Genomic DNA, 22,497 nt, shown 5'->3' with positions numbered 1-22,497 from the left:
GATAAACACAAAGATATGTATTTATTAAAAATTAAGTCGTATTTAGCTAACAAACGTACGTTCATGGCTCTAGGCATTTCCAACAAAGCTACGATACCTGTGCATCTGTCTATCTGAAGTCATCTTTATGGAGGGCTTCATGAGAAAAATATACAACTTCATTAATGGCCTGGAAATACTACACCTGATTGGTATGTATTAAAAAACTGTCAGAAAGTAAAAATAAATAAATAATGAAAAAATTAGTTATTTTAATGTAATTTAATAATTATTATTAAACCTATCTTTTGCAAAACAAAATCGTTTTTTATTCACCTGCAAATTTACAGATACAAGGTATGACTTCTTAACCATCGACAAATAAAAATATGTGTGAACAAAATAACATAAATCAACGAGTTTATCAGTGTACATTGTTATAACTATGTCACTCAGTTAATCAGAACTAAGTTATAAAGTCATATAATAATATATAGAAGGAATGAATCAATAAATAAATTATGAAAAGCCGATAAATTAATTAATGAGTATATAAAGGTATATAAAAAGTCGATTAAAAATGCAATTAATATTGAATTATGTATGTAAACTGTCGATATGCTGAATAGACAGGTGATGTATAATTGTTCAGGAACCTACGAGAAAGTGGAAGAAGAAGAGGAAGAAATCTACGAGGTGATAAACGTGCACAAGCTGAAATCCGCAACCCCCAACCTGAGAGTCATCAACTTGTATGGCATCAACTTCGTGGATGACAGTCACATTGAGGCCTTCAGCTCCAATTGCATTCAGGTAAAACGAGCATTTCGTCCCTTAAAATGAAAATTCCCATATTCTTCAAAACTCAGATTTTACAGGAGACGAAAAAAAAAACTGGTCTGAATGGCTATTTTACACTTAATTGCCCAAAAATTGTTACGGGACATTCGCTGCTTTGTTTCCTAGAGTATGTGGTCCAGTTTTAGTCTACTATTTTATATCATCTTATACAGGGTGTATCAAAAGGTTATGTCAATTGTTATGGAAGTGATTTGCTGCAAAAAATGTTAATACCATTTTTCTGAATTTGTCCCCGTTTTGAGTTGCACGGTGATAAATGTTCTTTTGTTTGTCATACACTTTGAACCCATTTGTCTTTGTATTTCGCTAAGTTTGCTCTGTTGTGATTAATGTACTATATTTTGTAGCCTACATTCAGTTTCTCCAACTCATGATTAGGAATGGTCCAGTTTATTGGCCGGCGCAGTCTCCAGACTTGACACCACTGGACTTCTATTTCTGGGACTCCATGAACGAATGTATCTACAATTCTGAGGTATCAAATAAAGGTGATCTAGTCGCAAAGATTCACACAGCTGCAACAGAAGGGAGTGTAGAACTTATAACGCGAGATTAGACAGTGTGAGACATTTTAAATATTTGTTCTTATAGACGTTAATGATGTACCAGAGTAGTTATGCCTATTCAAGTACTTACTATGATTATTTAGCGAAAAAAAATACAAATGGATCCATAGAGTGTGATATTCTTAGGAAAGTTTATCATCGTGGAAGTGGAAAATGGGAACGAGTACGAAAAAAATGTATCAGGTTATTTTGTAGCAATCAGGTCCTCTATCACCACCATAACGATTGGCCTAGTCATTTTGGTACACTCTGTATATTTCATATCTCTAATGCAAGAGAGTCACAACTAAAAAATTATTCATTTTTCAGGAGAGGCTTCAGAAGTTTTCTTGAGTGGATATAAAATCAGAATTTGAATTTAAAGATAAAAAGGACTTGAAATAATTTTGTTAACATGCCTTATTTGCACTGCAGGTCATTTTTTTAAATTTGATTACTATTTATCACTATTTTCTCCTTGGTTTACTTACTTGCGGCTCTATTGCACTAAATAAAGTTCGAATTATGATCAAAATTTTAATCTAAACATAGCACAATGATCCGAAACGCAAATATAGAGACGTGTTTTGTTTCTATAAACTTTTCGTTCAGCAAAGGAATTGTACAATGTTAAATTTTTTCGGATCAAATTTCTGCACATTTAAAGAGCAAAACTACAATTCTTTGAATAATTTATTATCATAATACACTACTCTCTTGAATTGACTGAGCGTATTGAGAATTCAATCAATTCCTTTCCCAAACCCACGCTATGAAGTGTTTCATATAAAACACTGTTTGTCTCGAAAAGGAAGCAGAAACGAGCAAAATTGTATTAAACTGTTTTGTTTGAAATATCTCAAAGGATAATTCCCTGAAATTAATGATATGATTTACGGTTAACACTGTGTGTATGTATAGGTCTCTGTATGTTTTAAGATATGAGTAAAAGACGAGTGTATCTAGTGTAATGACTGGATTGACTCGCACGTACGTTCCCTTACAGCTGGAGTGCCTGGCTGTCAACTACTGCGCCAAAGTGAACGGCTCATGCCTGAAAACCGTGTTCCAGAGGAGTCGGAGACTGACGTGTCTGCTTATGAACCAGACAAGTAAGTGTTCAAGAATACTGTTAACCAAGTGCCTAGCCCATCAGTTCCTTGGTTCAAATCCTGTTGAATACATGTTGGAATTTATTATAGATAGGGACACCCAATTTTCGTTATTATTTTTTTTTTTTTTACGAATTTCCCAAGTCAGAGAGTTAAAATTTTTGTAGGGGTGAACGAGACTCGGTCGTGTAGACACGTTTTACGATCGCGATTTGTCGCGAATTTTGCCCCCTTTTTTTTTTTTTTTTGCGAATATTATAATTTCGCTGAATCGTACATTCATCGGTCATGAAACTCCATTATTCCATTTTCGACAATGAAACATTCTGAATAAGTACGAAAGTGGGTTTGTCTTTAATGTTTTGTCATGTGGAAAGCAATGCTGTTCAACCGTGAAAAATTAAAATCTGTTTGCCGCGCATACACAGTGCTTAATTCCGTTGCACACTAACACAATAAGAATAAAAATACAGGATATTTACCACATTTTCAGCAAGAGTACGCAACGAAGACTAAGGAATAATGTATTTTGATAATTCGGCAGCCAAGCAGCCTGTTATAGTGTGCAACTGAACAAACAGAGCGGACCATAATTCACCGTACCCTTAGATATATAGTCTAAAATGTAATGTGGTTGGACCATACATTTTTGATGTTAATGAGTCTGTGATCGGAGAAACGTATCTGAGAATGCTTCGAGAGTGGTTGGTACCCCACCTAACTGCTAGAGATGTTATGGATCAAATGTGGCTGCAACAGGATGATGCGCCAGCAGCCTATTTCGCGATAGAAGTTCGTAATTTCCTTAATGACAACTTCCCAGGAAGATGGATTGGCTGTGAATCTGCATGATTACCAGCACCATTACCATGGCCTCCACGAAGTCCCGACTTTTACGTAAAATGTCAGAAAGGACCTGGAGACGTATCCAACTCTGTTAGACACAGCCCATTAGATTAGGTAAGTAAGTAAGAAATATCTATGGGTATGGTGACTTTTGGCCCGCCCTGTAGACCTAATGTTTTTTTATATTCACGTGATGCTTTTCTCCATCGAGTGTATAACTCGGCCTTATTAATACCTGGAAAGCTTATAGGGGAATAAGGGTTTTATTAACCTATTTTTAAAAGTAATTTCCATGTTTAAATTCAGACTTTTTCTTTACGATTTACATGTTTAAATACCGACTTTTTTAGATTTATATATTTAAATAAGTTCATTACGATTTACATATTTCAGTAACGACTTTTTTACGAATTACAGTAATTTTATTTACCTACCCAATTTGTTGTATTTATTCATCGTTTTACGGTGTTTCTAGTGATAGGAAGGGCTCTTAGTAGTTGTACTCTAATTATATCTACAAATGTTCACGGAGTTTTTTTTAATTTTATTGGGTTATTTTACGACGCTGTATCAACATCTCAGGTTATTTAGCGTCTGAATGAAATGAAAGTGATAATGCCTGTGAAATAAGTTCGGGGTTCAACACCAAAAGTTACCCAGAATTTGCTCGTATTGGGTTGAGGGAAAGCCCCGGAAAAAACTTCAGCCAGATAATTTGCTCCGACTGGGATTCGAACCTGGGCCACCTGGTTTCGCGGCCAGACGCGCTGACCGTTACTCTACAGGTATGGACTTCATGGAGTTAAGGGAACCAGGTAGTGATTAGGGTTCAAAAATCCGAGTTTTTATTTTGTGTTTTAAAAAAGTATAAAACTTGCTCTTTAAAACAATATAAATATTGTGGGAGGTAGTTATGCAGATAAGCCCTTTAAATAGCCTCTTGAAATTTGACGGTGCATGTAATTCATACATCCTTATTTTTTTTTAAATGCAGTTTTCCTTAAGTTGACATTTTTCAAACTTAAGTGCATTTTTCTCTGAAACTACTTAATCAATTTACATAAAATTTTTATAGTGTTTTTTGCAGCCTGTGTTCTACTTAGTAGACCTACGAGTTTAAGAATATCACACACATAATACGAGAAAAAATACATGCATTGAAAAAAATTGCAAAACATATGTTAAACAAAGTTCAGTATTTTTCTATTTCACTAGGGGTGAAATATTGAATCAAATTTTGCTTTAGAATTTACAGTATACATTATTAGATAATTAAAAAAATTACAAAGTATATGAGTGAAGATTGTAGCAAGTAATGTGCACCTGGAGAATGGGGTACACTTAGCAAAGTGGAAAAACAGGTTATCAGTTAGGGCCTTTCTTTTGCACTTGGATACGGAAGTAATTAGTTGTCTCTTATACTACTGAATTCAGAATGATTGATTGTATAGCCATGAAAATTGTTATTTTAATCTAAGCACTAAAAGCCTAGAAATATTGAACTAAACTTTTGTACTGAAATTTTTTAATCGCACAGGCATCACGACCCAGTTCCCTTAATTGAAATACTTATGCGACCTCTAAGATCTTGGATAACTTCTCTCTTTGTAATTCAGCTCTCCATTAAGGAGGAGAACGATTAGAAGAGAAGAATTGTGTATTTAATCCACAAGTCTCACCTTCCCTAACCAGACATCCGAAGAAGTGGCTCTTGCTCTGCAAGTGAGACATTAACATCTGATTACATTAAAATATAATTATATTGCTTCAAGCAATAAAAATCTTGAGAAAAGAAAGCACATAACAAAACCGAAAGCAGCATGGCACACATTGAATTAGATTGAAGGTTTTTTTCTAAAGCATCATAGTCCAAAAATTGCAAAATTTGAGATATTATACATGTGGTGAGCGTATTGTAGCTGCTATCTATTGAATTTATTGTTAGGGGAAAAAAAAACCATAGGCCTATGTTATAGGACTGTAAATTTTCAGTGGTTTTCATAAAACAACCATAGTTCAAACTTTTATTTTCTGAAAACAGTCATTGTCCAGTCAGGACGATGGTAGCATTTACAAATATCACATTCATATCATCTTTAAACATTTCTCCATACAATTTTAACCTGTAGTAGATTGGCAGTGCTGCTTCTTACGTACGCGGCAAAAGCCACCTCAGAGGAAAATACTTTGGCACGTGAATTATTGTATTAGTTATGTAGTCATCTCTTGGTGCAGAAGTAACCCCATGGAAGAAACGTAAGCGATAAAAGGAGAAGAAACAGGATATAATAAAGAAAAGAAGATTAAAGTCACAACAGAGTATTTTTCTTAAAACAACCATTGTCCACAGTTACCTACATTTGCACATGTATTTCTATTAGGCAATTTAAGTTATAAATATACTTCAGTTTTTCCAAGTTTCTACAACACCTTTAGAAATGGGATGATGAATTTCATACTTGAAGTGTCAACAACACCAATGCCAGATAGGTTTTTGTTTTCCTGAAAATGTATGTTTTTGGACTATGTTTTTTTGACCTTCATTTGTAATTATACGTCAGATTTATGGAAGTATGTTTTTGTCATAACTTTACAACACTCTCACTCCATCTCACTTCCTTCTGACCGTCGTCTGCTAGGAAATGAGGGCTATCCCCACCCCTAACTGTCTCTTCTTGTTGGTTTACTTGTCTCGCGCAAGCGAGTGCCATCAGTTTGGAGCTGCTCTATACTCTCCGACGAACCAACGGATAAGCATACAGTTATGTTTTATTATCATATGTGCAGATCTCGTAAGTGAACATGTGATGCAAGTGGAGTGGGAGAAGACCGCGCTGCAGGAGTTGGACATCACTGCGACGGACCTGTCCACAGAGTGCCTCATCGACATGCTCACAAGGATCCCAAATCTGCGCTTCTTGTCAGCCGGTCAGCTTAATGGCTTCAACGATTCCGTGAGTACAAGCAGTGCTGTCAGCGGAAGCTTCTTTCAGCGTCGGTTGATAGGTGAACATCCTGCCTCAGCCCTGATAGAGCCAGGTCCTATTTCGTGAAGGAGTAGCCGGGAGCCCTGATCCCCATGCCCTTCGTGTCAATGTCGGTTCACAGATCGACCATCTGCCTCAGGCCCTGATAGAGCCAGATCCTATTTCGCGGACTAGTAGCCGGGGGCCCGGAACTTCAAGCCTTTCCTATCAGCGTCGGTTGATGGGTGAACATCCTGCCTCAGCTCTGATAGAGTCAGGTCCTATTTCGTGAACGAGTAGCTGGGAGCCCGGATCCCCAAGCCCTTCCTATCAGCATCGGTTGATAGGTGAACATCCTGCCTCAGGCCCTGATAGAATCAGGTCCTATTTCGCGGACGAGTAGCCGGGAGCCCTGATCCCCATGCCCTTCCTGTCAGTGTCGGTTCACAGATCGACCATCTGCCTCAGGCCCTGATAGAACCATATCCTATTTCGCGGACTAGTAGCCGGGGGCCCGGAACTTCAAGCCCTTCCTGTCAGCGTCGGTTGTCAGGTGGACCATCCTGCCTCAGCCCCAGGTCCTATCCGTATACGAGTATCAGTCACATAGGACTTTTGTTCTTAGCATGGCTTTCTTCCCAAGAGGAATAAAGCGTGAATTTTTGTTCCGCAGATTTGCGGCACGTGAAAGAAATCTCTCCAAGTTTGATAGGCATCCAGACAAAATTCAGCAGCCATTTCTCATTTAAGTTACAAAGTTCCCTGCAATTAAGACAGATTAAATGAAGCCTCGTTAACCTGCAAATGCTTCCGATTCTTGGAGCAAGGAACAAATGTGAAGCACATTAGGCAGGACACAGTATGCCAAACAGGTTGTTAGTGCATTCAGGGCTGATTAGAGAAAGAATCTTCAAATATTTTCTGAACATTTTTCTTTCTATAAGCAGACTCTCCTACAAAAATGTCCCAGTCCCAATAATATGTGCTTTTATGTGTACACTAATCTTTACTAACATTAAACATGTGCTTTTACAGATTGATTGGTCGTGACTTTACTATTGTTACTAACACCTGGATGAAACTAACCTCAAGTCCTCATTTTGCTGAAGAGCTAGTTTCGCTGTAAGTTTATAGTAACTTTATAATTATAATATTGTTTAAATGGTGAGTTAATATTAGGCTCATTAAGTATTCTTGACAGCATATCATAAAATCTTTTTCTATCTGCCTTCCTCCTTTTCTTTCTTAATGTTTTTATTGAAGTGATTTGTAAAATGTGAAGCCTATTTATTCTCTGTACCGGAGGATATGTCGAGTGATAAATGGAAACGCGGAAATTTAATTATGAACGTTAAATCCAGACGTTTGAGATGAGCAGGGCATATAACACGTATGAGTGAATCCAGAAATGCATATAAAGTGTTAGTTGGGAGACGGGAACAAGATCTTTGGAGAAGCCGAGACGTAGATGTGAGGATAATATTAAAATGGATTTGAGGGAGGTGGGATATGATGACAGGGACTGGATTAATCTTGCTCAGGATAGGGACCGATGGTGGGCTTATGTGAGGGCGGCAATGAGCCTGCGGATTCTTTAAAATCCATTTTTTGTAAGTAAGTAAATATACATTTAGCTGTAGTTGTTCCAATTTTTTTGAAGGGAGAAGTGTTTATAACTTCATTGAATGTTACGCGTGAAAAATATTGTTTTCCTTAGCAAACAACATATTTCTGATGATTTTCTTCAAACGTGTTGTGTAAAAATATATTTTTTGCGGGATTTCTAAATAAATATGTTATAAACTGTATTGCATCTACATTGCGGCACGTTTTGTTTGTCACTTTTGCGTTCTGACCGCTACGAACTTTGGACTCGTAAGTGGTGTAATACAACTATCATTCAGATGATTTTCAAGGAGGAATTGAAGTATCACCCAAAACTCCGCCTATTCCGTACATAATAACGTTGATCGAATTTCCATTCCCTTTGTTTAATTTCTATTCGCTGACAACAAACTGTGTCCGTACTTAGGTCGCATTGTTATCTGCACATTTATCATAATGGTTTATGTGTTTTTGTACAGGTATTGAAAGCTTTCATGGAAATGGGGAATCCCAAGAACCTGATCGCTCTAGACGTGGACAGTTCCGATAATCTTACTGACGACGCACTCCATAAGTTTCTCTCACGCTTCGGCCACCAGTTGTACGGAATTTCACTGTCAGGCATGCCACACATCACAGACCAGCTGTGGCAGTCAGTCCTGCCAGTGCTCACAAATGCAAAGTAAGTATATTAGTTCCTTTGAAAACACAGGCTGATAAATCTCCTGCACATTCCAGCCGGACAGTGATTCAGTACCTCAATGAAACCTATCCTGGGCGTTGGATCGGTCGCGGTGGTGCCATTTTCTTGGCCACTGAGGTCACCCTGTACACTAGGCAAATCATTAGATTATTGCTTGTGGGATTGGCTGAAGAACGAAGTCTACAAGAGCAAAGTGGAAAGAAGGGAGCAATTGCTTGCCCGCGTTTTAAATGCTTGTGATCTGTTTACATTAAAGACTGCCCGCACCAGATCACATTAGCAACACGGCTGCTACATGAGCTGCAAAATGAATCGAGGTTGACGGTGGCATTTTCGAACATGTTATGTAAAGAGAAATTGACAATTATACACAGCATACAAATAACGATCTCTTAATTTACCGCCATCTGTATTGTTTTGATTGGTTTTCTCCAAAGCCGTTGAGAATAAGACATCTGTTTATATAATGTTTTTTCCTTTAGAATCACCCATACTACCATCCCACAACGTATGGGCCTTTTGTCCTGAAACATCCTATATGTATCATTTATAGCCTATACCGTACTTGCGAAGTAACGGTTAGCGCGTTTGGCCGCGAAACCAGGTGGCCCGAGTTCGATTCTCGGTCGGGGCAAGTTACCTGGTTGAGGTTTTTTCTGGGGTTTTCCCTCAACCCAATATTAGTAAATGCTGGGTAACTTTCGGTGCTGAACCCCGGACTCATTTCACCGGCATTATCACCTTCATCTCATTCAGACACTAAATATCCTTAAATGTTGATAAAGCGTTTTAAAATAAGCTACTAAAATAAAATAAAAATATATAATCTGGAAATCTTTTCCTAAATATGTGCTATCCGAAACGTGCTCATTTATTTTTCCTAGATTTTAGTTTTATATTTTAAATACATACTGTACCTTCATTGTTTTTAGATTTTGAAGTGTGGAATTCCATATCAAATTTTCTTACAGTTTTTATTATCTAGAAGCAAGTTGTAACTCATTTTCGTATTTTGCTATAAATATTCCGTGAAATTAATATAAAATTTTCTACGTAAAAATTAATTTTTTGATCTTACAGAATACATCTGTTATGGTAACAATTGATATTAGAGAAGAAAATTTCGCTCCGGCGTCGGGCATCGAACCCGGAGCGAATTTTTCTCCTCTAATATCAAATGTTACCATAACAGATATATTCTGTAGGACCAAACAATTAATCTTTACGTAGATTCTTCGCCCAACAGTGCATATTACTGTGGAATTCCGGCCACCAAGTCACTCAACTGAGTGCGCTCCTCGTATAATGGCAGTTGACTTAATATAAATGTCAACATACATGTCGAACTTCATATTGGAGTAATCCACAGTTAATTCCCGATTTACCACGAAAATCGTCTGTAGCTGCATTTAGATTGGCAACAGGCCATGATTGTTTGGCCAAACACCTGCATAGAATTGGAATATATCAGTCCCCTAACTGCCCATTGTGCAACTGAAACCAAGAAATGGATTCGGAACACCTCAAAATCTGTGCTTCAGTGGCTGACCATGATAATATCTTTGAAAAATATTGGAGTGCAAGAGGGCAAATGACTTTATTGTCAAACGCGTGGTATTAGAAAACAACAACATGTCGAACTTGGAGTCAGGCCACAAAGGAAAAAACACTGGAGGAGAGGGATTCGATCCTGTGTTTGGATTGAACTTCGGCGTAGTTCAATGGTTAGAGCGCTTGGTGCGTAGAACCAAGGACCCGGGTTCGATCCCCGGCGCCGGAGCGTATTTTTCTCCTCTAATATCAATATAAAATTGTGTTATTTCTTGTTAGCCTGTTATTCCAATTCGAGTTCTGAGTTGAAAATTAATTAAATTTTTTACTACTTCATTATCACAGGATCGTGATCATGGGCACACAGGAGCGTCTTGGTGTGAACATCCACGTGGACCAGCTGATGGACGGCATAGCGAACAACTGTGCCAACCTGGAGCGTCTGGAGCTGCGCTGGGATCCCGAGAACCTACGATTCTCTGACAAGAGCCAGAAGGCCGTGGACATGTTGCGGGTCAAGTGCGTCAAAATGAAGTGCCTCGTACTCAGGTACGGTTGATTAGTCTATGCCATAGCTCGTTCATTACTGTAACTTTCTTCCTGTTCCCCTACTTCCTATTCTTCCTACTCATCTCTTATTTTTTTTCAATTTCCTTCATATTCTTCCATTCACTCTCATTCTTCCTTCTAATTTTCATCTTAAGGCAGGTTCACAATAAACCGGGAACGGAAACGACAACGAGAACGAGAATGGAAATGTAGTTAAAATGTATTTAAATGTGAGCATTCAAAATAGTTCATTGTTGTTGTCGTTTCCGTTTCCGGTTTATTGTGAACCAGCCTTTACTCTCTTCCCGTTTTCTGTTCTTTCTTCACATTCTCTACCTGTTTCTTCTCTTCTATTTCTTATTCTTATCCCTACAACCTTTCTCGTCTTTATTTTCCCCTCTTCGTTACTTCCTCATTTTAACTTCCTTCTCGTCTTCCTGTCATCTTCCACTAATTCTTACTCCTTTCACCCAGATCTTCCTCCTCCATTTTTTAACTCTGTCCAACTTCGGTGGCGGCCCGAGCCGACTCTACATCGAAGCAAGCTCGAAATCTAGGAAAGAAACGGAGATAATGAAAGAGGGGAAGTGTAATTGTGATGGTGAAATGAATCCGAGGTCCAACACCGAAAGTTACCCAGCAATTCTGCTTCTACTGATATGAGGGAAAACCTCGGGAAAAGCCTCAACCAGGTAACTTGCCCCAATTAGAAGTTAAACTCGGGCCGTTCGTTGCACGGTCAGACGTTCTAACCGTTACTCCACAACGGTAGGCTCTCTTCCTCTTACTCGTCTTGTTTCCCTACATCTTCTTCGAGCTCCTTTTTCATATTCCTCGATCTTTTAACTTCTCTTACCTTCCTTTCTGTCCCAATTGTCTTCTTTCCTTTTCCTCCTTTAAATCTTCATTCTTAATAAAATTGAAGATGATGTGTATAATTCTTTTTAATACCTTGTTTTCGTTTCAGTGATGGACGATATTATGAGACAACTAAGGCCAACTTCGAGAGAGCTGATCGTCTGACTGTAGTGCGGACGACCACGAACTGCCGTGTGTCCAACTACTACCTCTTGTCCAACTACAAGGATCTCATATTCAACTGAAAGAACCGAGAACAGACAATCAAAATAAACATTTTCGCACTAATTCTAACTTTATTCCAGTTTCTATAATGGTTTTACTGACAGAAATGGATAGAGTCCCTTGTCAAAGGTTGTATGTTTGGTAATCTATTGTATTGCACTCGATTTAGACTGAGGAATAGAATTCATTATAGTTTCTTGACTTATTATACGTCCATAAATATGTAACACTAAGTTATTACCTAATCCATTTGTGCTGTTTCATCAGTTTTCTTCACAAAAATAATTTTAGAATCTTCATTTCATTGCTAGGATTTTTAATATCTTATTCTTTGATTTTATCCGATTACAAGAGATCTCTACATACTGTCGGGTCTACAGAAACGTCTGCCCGCGAAATAGAACATTTCATGAGTGAAAAGGACCGGTAAATTTAGACTGGAACCCTCTCATTCGGGTACACTTTCTGCACGTACCGTGAATCTACGACTTTATTTTCCTGCTAAGGGTTTTCATTGCCAATTTCGGATTTTATGATCACCAGAGTATGGTTTGTAGTCATGATCTGACGAAATAAATTATGACTAGGCTTCGAGACTTCGGACCCAATAGAGCAGTTCAGTGGGAAATCCGCATAACGGCGTACTGAGTATAGTGGTAAAGCGTACAGTGGGTGGGGGTACTGTAGATTGAATGTCAACAAATACGCAAAGGAAAACACTCTGGATTTGAAGGTTCTGACGAATAATTTGGTTTTCATACAAACCTATTTTCAAACTGTGTCTGAAACTATTACACGGTTAGAAAAGTCAGAGCAAGAGATGCCGGAAGGCCTCAAATTAATTGTGGAAATAACACAGAGAAATTAATAAGACACCAAGTACACCGGTTACTGAACGTGTAAAACAGAAGTGGAAATCAATTTTAAGTAAAAATAACGGATATGGAACATTGTGTAACATAAACATCAAATTAGTGGACATAGAGTCACCCGAGAATAAAGGACTGTCTCTTACAGACTGCAATGATGTTAGGTTTTTTCGTTTTGCTCCTATCACGTCATGAGACGTAGAGCGCAGCTTTTCACAGTACAAACTGTATTTGGCAGATAACCGAAGAAGATTTACGTTTGAGACACTGAAAATGTATCTTGTAGTACATTGCAATTCGGTACTGTAACTGCACTTCCTAGAAACGACCAATAGGATAAATGAAGAAATTAAAATTGCTACATGTTTATTTCCACCATTAACACTGTGCATAATTAAACACACATGCTTATAAAAGACAGGAGAATAAATGTTTTTCACATTCTTTTGACATTATCATTGTGTAATGTATATTTACTTTCAGAATGTACATATGTGTGTGTTCCCCCATACTACCGTACTCTACTCTAAATAGCAACGTTGTTACCTCAACACATCTCTACCTTTCACTATCTGCAGTGAGACAACAACCTATAGTACATGCACAGTAAACGTATTGTATCGGGTCCAAAGTCTCGAAGCCTGATGATGACCATGAACATTATAAAATACATATGGAAAAATATTACCATCACATCGGAATAAATATATATCATACAACCAAATACAGTGAATTTATTTTGCTTGGGCTCGCTACTGTACGGAATATGGAAGCAGCAGTTACAAGAGAACAATCGGAGTGAACATGCAGCGATAAGGCGGGACGAAGTGTGAGTCAGTTGTTTTAAGAGACGTTTGCAGTGCGGTTTCAGTTCTTTGTCTGTGTCTACTATTTGCGACGTGATTCTAAGATTTACTACTGAACAAAGAATGTTCATTTGTTGTAACTTTTTGAAAAACGAATGACATACCCAGTGTCACATAGAATCCGTCAAATAGAACAGTTTATAAAACTGTGAACAAATTCAAAACTACAAGATCAGTATAGGACAAGGAAGCATACCGAAGACGTCACAAAAGAACATACGACAAGAAATAGCCAACATTAAAAAAAAAAGTAAGCATTTTTTACAATTTCAAATTGCAGAAAACTGCCGTTCTACGGTTTATCTCGTGTGTCCTTGATTCACAACCGACCATTCAACAGGCCGCGTGTGGGCAGCTGTACTGTTTAATGCCGCTTGTACTGAGCGTCCGCGAGCGGGCCCTAGCAAAATAAATGCACTGTATATTCAAATATTTATCTAATGATACAAAGTCTACGTTTTGATGTTCAACGTCGGAACGATCCCACGCCACAATCCAAACCCCTGTACCAATCCAGGATATGTTTCATTGATCCTACTGCAACCTAATGTCGTTTTGGTTGCGTCCGCATATGAGTGCTGATGAAGGACATGTAACTGACGCCCGTGATTTTCGAACAGCTGTATGTCAGATACTGTTAAGAACAGGGCATATGTTCATATAAACTTTTTTGTTCAGAATCACCAATATTATCACCCCTCACGCCATGTACCTTTCCTCCTGACTCACCCTGTATATCTTATAGGGAAACTGAGAAATTTGTAAATAGGAGTACTGCAAGAAGAAAGTCTACCACAACATTGTTCTTATCCATCACAAATTCTGCTTTTTTATTTTAGTAGGTTATTTTACGACGCTTTATCGACATCTTAGGTTATTTAGCGTCTGAATGAGATGAAGGTGATAATGCCGATGAAATGAGTCCGGGGTCCAGCACCGAAAGTTACTCAGCATTTGCTCATATTGGGTTGAGAGAAAACCCCGGAAAACTTCAACCAGGTAAATTGCCTCGATCGGGAATCAAACCTTGGCCACCTGGTTTCGCGGCCAGACGGCTAACCGTTACTCCACAGGTGTGGATCAAATTCTGCATGGACTGGCAGAAATTTAAGGTCGGTTCTCTGGAGTTGAACCCGACGTTTTGGATGACGATACTTCTTAAAATTAGTTAGAAAAATATTATTTTGATTGTTTTGTTTGGAGCAAGAAAAGCGACTCTTTGTAGGTGTATAGAGCAATGTACACCATTCCTGACTGCCTAGTAAATAGAACACTTATTTATAAGTAAGGGAAGGTCATATTATTATAAATAACAACCTGTAGAGACCTCTGAAACGGTAAGACGAGGAAGTGCTAAATAGTATGAAGTTGAATGGTGCAAGACAAACGAGTATTACAAGTATGGTTATTTATGTGTGTGTACAGAGTTCATTATATCTGAAAAAATACCAATACATTTATTTAAACATTTTAAATGTCATGTACTTTTGAATTATATGCAAAAATAAGTTTTGAGTCAATCTTCATTTTCCCTTCTTTAACATTATCCTAACCCAAAAAATTATTTCAATGTCAGCCAATAGAACAGAGTTTAGAGGGATCAAATGCTGCCATGGTCGATAGTAGAGCTCTACATTTCATTAAGAACGATCGACCGAGAGTCATGATTAGGGACCGAATTTTTATGTAATTACATATTATATTCCTTTCCACCTAACCGTATATAAATAACAAATCTTAGCGAATCTTGTAATTACCGTTAATATATTAAAATTTGATACTACATATTTTTACATATTTGCCCCACATTACATATTATGGCTCGGTATTACATAAATCTACATATTTAGGGATTTTATTCATTTTTACTTCTCTAAAAAGGAAAAAAAAAAATTCTGCTGGAGAAGTTTACAATTTTAAATACGCCTACACAGATTTAAAAAGCCTTTTTACCTACGCAAGAAAGGACATATTTCGGGACGAAACATAACATTCTTAGTTCCAGGAAGTAAAAGAGGCACTCACCCCATACCGCCCACTATAAATATGAATGAACAAGAGGCAACCTTTCTCATACAACTACCTTGTATTGTAAAAATCCGTCAGAAAGTAGCGTTGCCTTCATGCGGTAGAGTGGGACGAGGACGACATGATTTGTCTCCAACTATAATTGTTCTGCACACGTCTTAACAAGCCGTTCCCATGCAATTTGCAACCTTACCTCACCCTCTTCCTAATCCTTCCAGGGAAAACCCGTGTCAAGTCTGCCATGGCCGCAATAAAGTAGCCGACTTTTGAAAAGAAGCTGAAGTAAAGGAACAAACTGGAAATATGTTGAAATATTAAAATAAATAGCTTTTCAGGTTATTGCTTGACCTCTTTACTTTAAATTTAGTTGATCTATACGGAAATGGGATTTTCCGAGCAATTATTAAGTATGGTTCTCGGCTGGAATAATCCTACCTTTCTGAATGAGACAGGAATGTCACTTTTCAAACAATAGTTTCTAAATGCCTATAGTTTGAGATTTTAGTAGGTACTTTGTTTCTTACAGGGAGCAGCTAAAATGATTGTCCCAGATCTCCTCTTATTTTCTCCTAATTCAGTACAGCGAAATAGTGCTTGCAGTACTGTTGTGTCATTGATTTCACTCAGTTCTCTAGTTTTAGTATAATTACAAAATAAACTGCGAGTTTATCTACTGCTTTTAACTAACTAAAATGGCCCCTGTATCTTCAACCCTAACGACAAAAATAAAATCATGGATTGCGATGGACGAAGCTTTCACTAAAGATGAAAAAATAGTAATGTGTTAAGTGTGCGGTAAAAAAAGTCGGGTGCTCTATGAGATCACAACTGGATAGTCTTATCTATCCTATATCTGCCAGATATTGATATTAAATACTTTCATAATTTTACATATTTTGGTACATATTGAGCTTATTTTTCTTACATAAATATGTAAATATTTCACACCTTGATATTACATAAAAATCCGGTCCCTAGTCATGGTATACGCGCGATCGGTCGATCTCTAGCTCCGTACTATACGCAACAGGCTAGCTGCCGCGTGTCCTGACTCCGCAGAAAGCAAAACACTCGAAGAAGCATCACGGACGACCGATCGTCTCGATCGCTTGAAGGGCATCATAGACTGAAAACTAAATGTTAAACTGCCTCATGTCCTATCACTTGATTGGGAACCTAATAGGTATAGAGCAGGCCTGCAGAACCCGTAAGTGGGGGAAATATGGTGTCAGCCACATTCCACTTCTATTGGGGATGATCGACTTCCGCGTAGAGTTGTTTACATTCTTTTCCCGTGCAAGGTCCATCAGTGGTGGCACTATGATTTTCAAAAAGAATTGTAATAAATCCATTGTATTTATAATGCGTTGTCTCGTTTCAAGGTTTACAATTATGTTAGATTTCCTGTCTGTAGGTTCTTTGAGATTTCTTTGCACCTAGCCTGCTTTAGATTTTCGAATACTTTCCTCCTATCATCACTTACGAAAAATAAATTTATAGCATATAAGTATGAATCTTGAAAGTCACTATTAATTTCAATTCAAAATGAACACAACGAGTGACGTCCTTAATTTAACAGTATATAAATAAATAATCAATATACAGTTCGTAATAATGAACTTACCCGAAAGTTTGTGCATTCCATAATTCTTAATATGGGCTTTGTTGAAATGTGGTTTAATATTGAAATGACGACTAGAAATAAATTGGATAGGACACAGTAAACAAGCAATTCATTCGTCTTCAACAACAAAATAATCATATTCCCATTTCCTTTGGAAGTAGTATTTCTTCACACGGGTTTAGATTTTGTCATGTTCCAGTTCTCTTTAAACTGCAGTACGCGTATTGTGTATTTATTTATTCAATTAATTAATTAATTTATTTAGATTTTGTCATGTTCCATTTCTCTTTAAACTGCAGTACGCGTATTGTGTATTTATTTAATTATTTATTTATTTATCATGCTGGAATTCAAATTAATCGAAACACAGTTCTCGATACACTAATGTTTGCCGACGATCAGGTTATTATCGCTCAAACAGAGGAAGCTTTACAAAGAGCCATTTATAATTTGCAAATAATCGCCTCAGATTTCAATATGGAAATCTCAAAAGAGAAAACGAAAGTCATGGCATTTTTGGAAGAGCACCCAATTCCAAGCAAGATCATGATAAATAATACTTTAATTGAACGTGTTAATTCATTTAACTATTTAGGTTATAACCTCTCTTAAATCACTGATGAAGATATGTCGAACAAAATATCTAAATTTATAAAAATCACTGGCGTAATTAACACCGTCTTCAAATCATCCCATGTTCAGAAACATACAAGGCGAGGCATGGACAATCAGAAAAGCTGATGAGCAAAGGCTGACGACAGCTGAAATGAGGTTCATGCGACGAACAGCGGGATGCTCTTTGCTGGAACACCGTAAAAATGTGGACATATTGCAGGAACTAAAAATGGATCCTATAGTTAATTTTGTTCAACAATATCGACTTCAGTGGAAAAAACATGTCGAAAGGATGGATCGCACTAGATGGCCTAAACAGATTCTTACTTATGTACCAAGAGGAAAGAGGAAATTGGGAAGACCACGCAAGCGCTGGCACGAGACCGTAACAGACCTGTAGGGTCTAATACGTGAAGGATATGATGATGATGATTTATTTATTTATTTATTTATTTATTTATTTATTTATTTATTTATTTATTTAGATTTTGCCATGTTTCAGTTCTCTTTAAACTGCACTACGCATATTGTGTATTTATTTATTTATTTTTATTTATTTATTTATTTTTTATCTATTTATTTGTTTATCTATCTATTTATCTATCTATTTTTTATTTTTTATCTATCTATTTATTTTTTATCTATTTATTTATCTATTTATGTATTTATATATTTATTTATTTATCTATCTATTTATTCATTCTTTCATTCATTCATTCATTCATTCATTCATTCATTCACTTATTTATTTTGCTGGAGTGCGTTACAATGTTGAATGACAGCATTGATATCCGGTCATATATCTATCACTCACTTATCAACGTACAATTTATTTATCGTCCTATTACTAGTAAAACCAGTTAAGACCAGTAATGCAAGTTTTATAAAAACAGGAATGAAAACTTTATTAATGCACGAAAAATCATAATAAATTCTTCAAATAAAGTAATTGGTTTGTTGTCTGCATGCAACATTTCGGACTTATTCCATTTTAGTAGAATACAGAGCACGGAACTTTACGTAACTTCTTTTACACAAAAAATGAACTTCATCGGCTTTACTAGTAATAGGACGATATATACATAGGTAGACTTTCTTACATGATATGCACACATCATTTTACGTCTTTTAACTTATTTATTTCCCTCATTCGTTTTTCTCTTACTTTCTAAAGGTATGTTCCAAAGGATTTTATTATCTGTTCATTTGTAATTCTTGATAGCGTATTGTATACCTGCCGCCGTGAGAATGAATGTTGATGCAGCCGAGCGTAACTAGAATGCTATGACCGCACTGGTAGAAAAGGTGGGTGGGGTAGAAGGGATGGTAAGGCAGTCGCTCTGAGGAGCTGCAGGTCTGGTATACAGGCTTTCAGATTGAATAAAAATTGCAATAAAATATTTAAATAATACTAACTGTTTTGGATATCAGGAATTAAAAGGTGACGTAATTGTAGTGTAACAACTTCGAGCGCTCACGACCGAACGAGTAAACGTTTCAACCGATCGGCTATAAATTCTCGACTGCATACGCTCTAGCGTATCATTTCCCGGCTGCCTTCTTCACAACCGATGACTGATCGGCGAACTCGGTCGGTCATTTTCAAGAGAATGTAGAGGTCTAGTCGACAGATTGATAAAATACCTTTCGTATGACTTTTTTTTTTTTTTTAAGAATGTAAAGCAGGGAGCCCCATGCACCGATTAACAGCAAGTACCGGTAAATGATGAGCTCTGTTGCTGATTCAGAGGAGTCCAGGTAAAAATTTAGCGCCCATTTCTCGCCAATGAAATTTGCTGCCTGGAGTAATCCGCGGAGATGCAAGACTGCCTGTTATACTGAGGAGGCGTTTTGGCAGTTCAATCATAAAATAAAAATAGAGAAGAATATGATTATAACATTTGTACGAAGGTTCTGAAGATTTCCAAAATGTCGTGAAAACTTGAGGAAGAATCACAACTGTAATAACAATGTTAGATGGGTCGTAATAAATGTCTGAAGGTTGATGCACGATGAAGTTTACGTCTAACTCCGAATCAAATCTAATCCAACCCAACCTTAGAGAGACGGGCAAGAAAATATGAGACCTCCGCGCTGGAGGCTCGAGATCAAGTCCCAATGAATTAAAGTGAAACTTGTGTGAGCAAGGGTTCTGCCTGGACAGATTTTCTGGAAATATTCCCACTTTTCCTGTTATTGTTGAACTATTTCTTCATAAATATCACAATAACCAGTGCAGCAGCATCTGGAAATTAATGCATAATAATAATAATAATAATAATAATAATAATAATAATAATAATAATATTTATTTATTCTGGCGAAGTTAAGGCCATCAGGCCTTCTCTTCCACTTAGCCAGAAACAAATTACGCTGATACAATTTTACAGACTAATAGTTAAAGAACACTAATAAAAATTTATATAGTCATACAAGCACAAGTTAAGTAAAGTAGACCACGGCACAAACATACGTACTGCTCTATGGAATACGTTACCATGAAAGTTCTTGGAGTTGGAATTGACACCTGAAACTTTCGGATGTAACACCATAAAAGCAAAAATGTAGGCTACTAGGATATTCGAAAATTAATTACAATGCTTTGTTTTTACAGGTTAAATTTATTTAGAAAGAGTTTAACATTAAGTCCACATTTTTAAAACGGGGCTCTGTTTCTCACTGTTAACAAATTAACAATTTACGAAGTCCACCGCTGTGGTCTCGTGGTAGCGTGTTCGCTCCCGAACCCAGCGGCCTGGAGTTCGAGTCTCCGCTTGGGACGAGTTGCCTGGGTGAGGATTTTTTGGGGTTTTTCCCTCACTGCTATGGATGAATATCAGGTAACTTTATTAGGCGTATGGAACCCCACTCTTTCTCGTCACTTTCTTCCGTCCCCCATCATCCTTTCCTTATCATTCCGGTTGTCTTCCTAGGTTTTCAGATCACGCCTGTGGCGGCTTTCCGAAACTCCTGGGACTCTCGTCTGGCCTCTATGGATATGCCAAAGCATGGTAGTTGGTAACCCACTCCTCACACTTCAGACCGTTGGCCAGACGGGCGTACACTCCAGCCCGTTTGAGGAAGGAATGTGGGGGGCTGTTGGGTGGAATGGTACACGAACTTAGAAGGATGGCGGAACTGGTCGTCAGGGTGTTAGCGGTTAGGTCGGTTCGGCGTGGGTGTTGTCGGTGGGCTTGCAATTCATCCCACGAGTGCACAATAGACCTCAGGTCGCAGTGCACAGGGATGTTCCCCTCCCGGCCTCATGGAGAGAGAGAGAGAGAGCGAGAAAGAGAAACAATTTACAAATGACAAGTTAAAGACTACAAATACGTCCACTGCTTTGGTGTAGTAGTCAGCGTTTCTGACTGCGAAACTAACAGACCCGGGATCGAATCCTGGACGAAACAAGTTATCTGGCTGAGATTTTCTTCTACTTCAACACTTCCATGTTATAATGTCATACGGAGCGAACAGAATCCGACCTAATGGGCGGCAGAATCTGAGAAGAATATTAATGTATCATAATCATTTCAGAAGTCGGCGGAGGATACACGCAAAAAATTGCAAATACTTGTAAACTCTGTTATTCAATACGATTTTATTAATTCGTAAGGTTTAGAAGCATTACAAAATCAGTTAAAGAAATTTACAAACTACTATACGCGATTGTGCATTATACAAATTCGTCGACAGTTTACGAAAAATCGCTAAAGAGAAGAGATAAAGTCGTATCACTGCAGATTCGATTTTCCTTTTTCTTGATTTATTCAGAGACCAGTTGTCGCTGACTTACATGAAGAAGTGCAACTGTAATAATAAATTTCTAAATTATAGACATCAGCTCAAAGAATTTTCAGTGACCACAAGGGTCCTGAATACAATAAACATGTACAATAATGTGATGTGATACATTAAAGAAAAAAGAAAGTTAATTGTTGAAGGCAAATATAAGTTGATTAATTGAAATAGAGATGATGATGTAATATTTGAAGAGAATCCTTGATAATATTTATAAGAATAGACATTACGTAATCAAAAGGAATGTGAAGTTCCTTAAGATAATTCCATGTGAATTTTGTGATTGAACTTCTACTTCCAAACAGCAAACCAATGACGGACCATTGTTTAAGAGGGACTTTGTAGAAGTGTATCATAGTACTTCTCCTGATTCTTTTTTTTTTAAGTGCTATAGATTGTTCCACACATGTAGGCCTATTAGAATATTAGAATATTCAACATCGAAGGTGCTTTCGTGGAAACGTAGGTCATGGATGGAGTTAAAGGATGTGTAAAGCAGGTGAGTATAAATTAATAACAATCAATTTCACAGCTATAGGGACATAACTTATTGAACGCCCCTCGTATTATTATTATTATTATTATTATTATTATTATTATTATTATTATTATTATTATTTATTCACCATAAAACAGGTTGTTACGAAAGTACAGAATAAGCCTCGATGATCATGTCTCGTGACCAGAACGACGAAATGGAAATACATACTTTGAAAGATGAAAAATTCAAATATCTTGGAGCAACAGTAACAAATATAAAAGATACCTGTACTTCGAAGGAAATTAAACGCAGAATAAATATGGGAAATACCTGTTCTTCGGTTGAGAAGTTATTGTCATCCAGTCTGATATCAAAAAAGCTGAAAGTTAGTTTATAAAACAGTTATAATATTA

At 37.2% G+C, this 22,497-nt stretch overlaps 1 protein-coding gene across 3 annotated transcripts in view; it reads left to right on the top strand.

The window, feature by feature from the left end:
* The window catches only part of FipoQ (F-box/LRR-repeat protein FipoQ), a 140,287-nt gene extending 127,174 nt beyond the window's left edge, over window positions 1–13,113 (top strand). For all 3 annotated transcript variants that reach the window (XM_069834163.1, XM_069834162.1, XM_069834164.1), the window contains 7 exons: window positions 74–191; window positions 632–792; window positions 2,392–2,497; window positions 6,131–6,297; window positions 8,394–8,596; window positions 10,514–10,717; window positions 11,685–13,113. In XM_069834163.1, coding sequence (XP_069690264.1) covers window positions 74–191; window positions 632–792; window positions 2,392–2,497; window positions 6,131–6,297; window positions 8,394–8,596; window positions 10,514–10,717; window positions 11,685–11,820 — 1,095 coding nt within the window. In that variant the 3' untranslated portion in view covers window positions 11,821–13,113. The remainder of the gene's footprint in view (window positions 1–73; window positions 192–631; window positions 793–2,391; window positions 2,498–6,130; window positions 6,298–8,393; window positions 8,597–10,513; window positions 10,718–11,684) is intronic.
* The last annotated feature ends 9,384 nt before the right edge of the window (window positions 13,114–22,497 follow it).

Source organism: Periplaneta americana, chromosome 1 (assembly GCF_040183065.1).
Source record: "Periplaneta americana isolate PAMFEO1 chromosome 1, P.americana_PAMFEO1_priV1, whole genome shotgun sequence".
Taxonomy (NCBI): domain Eukaryota; kingdom Metazoa; phylum Arthropoda; class Insecta; order Blattodea; family Blattidae; genus Periplaneta; species Periplaneta americana.
Note: the sequence above shows the minus strand (reverse complement) of the source record. Positions and strands in the feature narration are given on the sequence as shown.